The sequence below is a fragment of the Rhinopithecus bieti genome, unplaced genomic scaffold (assembly GCF_001698545.2).
Source record: "Rhinopithecus bieti isolate Rb0 unplaced genomic scaffold, ASM169854v2 scaffold_44965, whole genome shotgun sequence".
Taxonomy (NCBI): Eukaryota; Metazoa; Chordata; class Mammalia; order Primates; family Cercopithecidae; genus Rhinopithecus; species Rhinopithecus bieti.
Genome location: NW_016818013.1, coordinates 138510 through 144509, shown reverse-complemented (window position 1 = coordinate 144509; position 6000 = coordinate 138510). Strand labels below are relative to the sequence as shown.

Sequence of the window (6000 nt, the reverse complement as noted above, 5' to 3'; positions counted from 1 at the left end):
TTTATTCTTTTTTTTTTTTTTTTTTTTTTTTTGAGACAGAGACTCGCTCTGTCGCCCAGACTGGAGTGCAGTGGCTGGATCTCAGCTCACTGCAAGCTTTGCCTCCCAGTTTTACGCCATTCTCCTGCCTCAGCCTCCTGAGTAGCTGGGACTACAGACGCCCGCTACCTCGCCCGGCTAGTTTTTTGTATTTTTAGTAGAGACAGGGTTTCACCGTGTTAGCCAGGATGGTCTCGATCTCCTGACCTCGTGATCCGCCCGTCTCGGCCTCCCAAAGTGCTGGGATTACAGGCTTCAGCCACTGCGCCCGGCCTATATCAACTATTAACAGGACAAATCCCTGGAAGGGGAAAATGGTTAGGGTAGCTTTCCCAACTTTTATCCCAACGGTGTCCTCTTGCTAAGTGATGAACAGTATATGTAATACACGAGGAGTCTGGTGGCCAGATCTCCTGACTCTCAAACCCTTCCTTATATCAGGAGTGCCCATTGCTGCTGCTTCCTTCCTTCTCTACACCATCAGCGGGGGCCAGCAAGAATGCCACTCCACCTTGCAAGCTAAACCTGCTTCTCTACAAGCCATGCCTGTTCTATAGCTCTCCAGCCCCATTCCCTGTGCACTTTCCACACCTTTATTCCCAGCTACTCCTGGCACTGCCTTCCCACTTTGCACTCGGATGTGCCCACAGAAGTTCCCACTGAGGCTGTGGCCCACCCTGCCTGGAAATAGCTATTTGTTGATTCTGGGAGGGTGGGTGGGGTTGGGGTGATTCGGCCATGCCTGGACCCTGGGCTTTCTCGCCTGCACACCATGGCTCTCCACACTCGTTCTGGATGCTGTTTGTTTTTACCCAACATGACTTGTGTGTTTTCCGTCTCAAAGTTTTGCTAAAGGGATAAGTTGTGGGTGCTTCATTCATTCTTCTTCTTTTGTTGAGACAGGGTCTCGCTGTCACCCAGGCTAGAGTGCAGCAGTGCACTCATGGCTCATTGCAGCCTCGACCTCCTGGGATTGAGCCATCCTCCTGCCTCAGCCTCCTGAGTAGTTGGGACTACAGGTGTTTACCCCTGTGCCCAGCTAATTTTAGAGATGGGGTCTTGTTATGTTGCCCAGGCTAGTCTCAAACTCCTGGCCTCAAACCATTCTCCCACCTCCATCACCCAAAGTGCTGGAATTACAGGAGTTAGTCACTGTGCCCAGCCTTCTTCTTATATTGTACACACAATTTAGGGAGGTATGGGTCTAGATGGATTCCATACATCTACCTGAACCTCTAAACCCTATTAATTTAAACCACTGAAACAAAATACTTCCATGATGATTCCCAAAGACAGCAACAGCTAGGGATTTTTAAGCAATACTGATTTCTGGAACCCACCTCTAGAGTTCCTAATGTAACTATTCTGGGCTGGAGGCTGAGAACTGTAGTTTCTTACAAAGCTCTCTTGGTAATTGTGATGCACGGCCAGTTTAGAACCTAACAATCAGGGGTTTAGAAATCCTTTTCAACAAACGAAAAAGTTGTAAGTAAAAGATTTTTAGGGGAAACCTGTGCGACTAATAGCTATGCTATTTTCCTCCCAAAATATCCTTATTCTTTGTATTTTACTTCAGGTTAACCACAATTATCTAGTTTTATTACATTTAAGACATCTTTGGCCCTGTAAGTGAACTGGCTCCATGTCTGTCTGGGTTTATAAGTTTGAAGTTTGAAATATGTAATGTCACTATGTAAATGCGGCACGCATAACAGGCAAATAAGCATCACAAAAAATGAATGTAAATATAAATACAAAAACAATGTTCACAAAAATGAATGTAAATATAAATACAAATACAATATTATCAGGGCCCCATGTTTGGTTCATGGTGGCTCTAATATGTATCTGTCTATGCTGGTTTTCTTTTTTTTGGTTTTTTGTTTGTTTGTTTGTTTGTTTCTTTTTGAGACAGGGTCACACTCCTGTTGCCCAGATTGGAGTGTAATGATGTGATCTCAGCTCACTGCAACCTCCACCTCTGGGCTCAAACAATTCTCCTGCTTCAGCCTTCCCAATAGCTGGGACTATAGGCACATGCCCACCACGCCCAGCTGATTTTTGTATTTTTAGTAGAGACAGCTTTTGCCATGTTGCCCAGGCTAGTCTCAAACTCCTGAGCTCAAGTGATCTGCCATCTTTGGTCTCCCAAAGTGCTTTGGATTACAGGCTTGAGCCACCACAGCTGGCCTATGCTGTTTAATTAAACTATAAGAATTCAGCAAGAAATCACTCTAAATGTGTATATAAATTGTCATTAGGAATTTAGTCAGACTTCAGTCTAATCCCTGAGAATAAGGTCATCTTTTATATCCTTTATATTCCCTAAATAATTATTAGAATGTTCTGAATACCAGGTAAAATAACAAGAATGCAAAGATTAGTTAAGGCAAGTTAATTTTTCTTTTTTTCTTTTTTTTTTTTTGAGATGGAGTCTCGCTCTGTTGCCCAGGCTGGAGTGCAGTGGCCGGATCTCAGCTCAATGCAAGCTCGGTCTCCCGGGTTTACGCCATTCTCCTGCCTCAACCTCCCGAGTAGCTGGGACTACAGGTGCCCGCCACCTCGCCCGGCTAGTTTTTTTGTATTTTTTAGTAGAGACGGTGTTTCACTGTGTTAGCCAGGATGGTCTCGAGCTCCTGACCTCATGATCCGCCCGTCTTGGCCTCCCAAAGTGCTGGGATTATAGGCTTGAGCCACCGCGCCCGGCCAAGGCAAGTTAATTTTTCAATTACATTTTTTGATGTGAAGTATATTATTGGTTGTTTAACTGTTATCATTAAAACAAAAATAAAAACATTTATGTGTACAAATGAGTCAAATGAGTACAGGCAGTAGGGTAGATAGTTTATATCACAGAACAGAGAGACCACTCACCACAGCCTGTCACAATGATCAGAGCAACAAAGAATCCTTTAAAACTGACCCTAGGGCAAGTTTGCTCTTAATAATTACATTTTCACAGACAGCTATATATTAGGTTAAATAAATGATGTTATAAAAAAAAGACACACTAAAGTTCAAACTTCAGGGAGAAAGCATTTCTTTAGAAATAAAATTCCAAATCATCTCATCATTGAAGACATAGAGCAAGACTTCAATTAAAAGGTATAAAATCAGTCAAGCATGGTGGCTCACACCTGTAATCCCAGCACTTTGGGAGGCTGAGGCAGGAGGGTCGCTCAAGCCCAGGAATTTGAGACCAGCCTCGGCAACATAGTGAGACTACGTCTTTATAAAATAATAAAAAAAATTAGCCAGGTGTGGTGGCAAGTGCCTGTGGTCCCAGCTACACGGGAGGCTGAGGCAGGAGGCTGGTTTGAGCCCAGGAGGTCAAGGCTGCAGAGAGCTGTGATTGCACCACTGTACTCTAGCCCAGGCAACAGAGTGAGACTCCGTCTGAAAAAAAAAAAAAAGTATAAAATCTTTATAATTTTATTTTCTTTTGTTTTTGAGACGGAGTCTCACTCTGTGGCCCAGGCTGGAATGCACTGGCACGATCTTGGCTCACTGCAACCTCCGCTTCCCGGGTTCAAGCAATTCTCCTGCCTCAGCCTCCCAAGTAGCTGGGATTACAGGCGCCCGACACCACACCCGGCTAATTTTTGTATTTTTAGTAGAGATGGGGTTTCACCAAGTTGGTCAAGCTAGTCTCGAACTCCTGACCTGAGGTGATCCACCTGCCTCGGCTTCCCAAAGTTCTGGGATTACAGGCACCAGCCACCATGCCTGGCCAAATCTTTACCATTTTAAAAGAGAAGAAAATTTCAAAGTCAAGTCTTACATCTCATAATCTAAGAATAAAATGTATCAGTCTCACCTGTCCAGCCAGTATAAGCAGAGCAGTCATGGGGATCAGCTGTCTTCAGCCCTTCTTCCATTTGCTGCAGAAGATCTTTAATTTTGGTCTGGATCCGTCTTATTAAATTATGAATGATCTGAGATCCAAAAGAAGAGAAAACTTTAACTGCACAAGAATGGGACAATGTTGTAATAAACACTTTAAAGTCTAAATTGTACAAACATAACAGACAGCAGTTACTTTCCTTGGACCATCTCAGTGCATCGCTGGCTGGAGTCTACCTTGGTTTTTATAAGGTTACGTTTTTTTTAACGTGATAATACCCTATTTAGACTATAACTCATAAGTAGAATCACAAAAAAGCAACTAGCAGAAATCAAACAATTTAAAAACAACAGAAAAGAAAAAAATGGATGGATTTAACTACACAAACATTTCAACTTCTGTAAGATAAAGAACAAAAGAAAGATGGTTTAAAAGTTAATGACAAAGGGGAAATACATGGAATATAAGATATAAATCAACAATAAGCATAATACATAACTAGACCCCAAATTATTAACATCCTCATACAAAAGAAAAAACAAATGATAAGCATACATAAAACAAGTTCAATCACTCAGTGATTAATGAAATGCATATAAAAACATGTACTATGGATTTATCAGATTAAAAAATAGTATTATATAAAAAAAATTAAGTCCCAAGACTAAGAGCAAACAAAACAGGTATTCTTATTCATTGCTGGCAGTCTTTCCCAAGAGAAATATGCAATATTCTTCAATAATGTAGCTGACAGTGTTGTTAAGATCTTTCCTACCTTTGCTGATTTTTTTTTTTTTTTTTTTGCACAACAGTTTCGCTCTGTCACTCAGGCTGGAGTGCAGTGGTGTGATCTCAGCTCACTGCAACCTCCTCCTCCTGGGTTCAAGCGATTCTTCTGCCTCAGCCTCTTGAGTAGCTGGGACTATAGGAGCTTGCCACCACCCCTGGCTAATTTCTGTATTTTTAGTAGAGATGGGGTGAGACAGAGTTTCGCTTGTTGTTCAGACTGGAGTGCAATGGTGCGATCTTGGCTCACTGCAATCTCTGCCTCCTGGGTTCAAGTGATTCTCCTGCCTCGGCCTCCCGAGTAGCTGGGATTACAAGCACCCGTCACCACACTCGACTAATTTTTGTATTTTTGGTAGAGATGGGGTTTCACCATGTTGGCCAGGCTGGTCTTAAACACCTGACCTCAAGTGATCCACCCACCTCCCAAAGTGCTGGGATTATAGGAATGAGCCACCGTGCCTGGCCCACCTCTGCTGATTTTTAAAAATCTACTTGCTCTATCAATTAGTCAGAAACCTCCCATTATGACTATCGAATTGTTTATTTCTCCCTTTAACTCTCTCTCTCTTTTTGCTTTCATCTATTTTGAAGTTCTGTTATTAGGCACAGACAAATTAATGACTAGTGTGTCTTCCTGACAAACTGACTCATTTTCATAATGAAATGTCCTTCTGTGAGATTGTAAAGAAAATACTTTTAGGTTCTGCACAATTAGGGCTTTGAGGGCAAATTCTACTGAAATTTGGGATTCTGGACTAAAAGTAAACCTTAGGAATTAAGGTGTGCAGAGTGTGAACCTGAGAGAGGTTTCCTCAACCCTGGATGTGCATGTTTACATTTCAAAGTGCATGAGGCCCCAGAACCAGGAGACATTTCTGACTTGTAAAACTGAAGACAATGGGCTCGTCTTTTCCATACAGATATTTATGTACATGAAAGGATTAAAGAAAGATGCTGCTAATGAGACTCTCAGAAAGGGAAGGGGATACAATTGCCTTTTCCCCTTTTATAAAAAGCACAGAAAATTTACTTTCCTTCTTTCCTTATCTACAATACTGGCTTTGCCAATGAAGGCCATCATACCCTACCTGCACTGCATTGTACCACAGATAAGAACTGGGACCTGGGAACTGCCCACTGGTTATTTGTGGTCAGGTAAATAGGAAGAAATTCCTGATTCAAAAACCATTTGCTATATTCAGGACAAAATTAATTAACATAAGTATCAAAACCCTCTTTACCTGCTCAACCTAAGAGCTATTTTATGGGACATTTTACACACAGTCACTCAGTTTTCAGATGCCCACTGCTTGCTTACTTGGCTATCC

At 42.1% G+C, this 6000-nt stretch overlaps 1 protein-coding gene across 1 annotated transcript in view; it reads right to left on the bottom strand.

Annotated features, from left to right (window-relative positions):
* LANCL2 (LanC like glutathione S-transferase 2) overlaps window positions 1–6000 on the bottom strand; it is a 71633-nt gene that overhangs the window by 41565 nt on the left and 24068 nt on the right. Inside the window, exon 2 of the mRNA XM_017856537.1 lies at window positions 3857–3974. Coding sequence (XP_017712026.1) covers window positions 3857–3974 — 118 coding nt within the window. The remainder of the gene's footprint in view (window positions 1–3856; window positions 3975–6000) is intronic.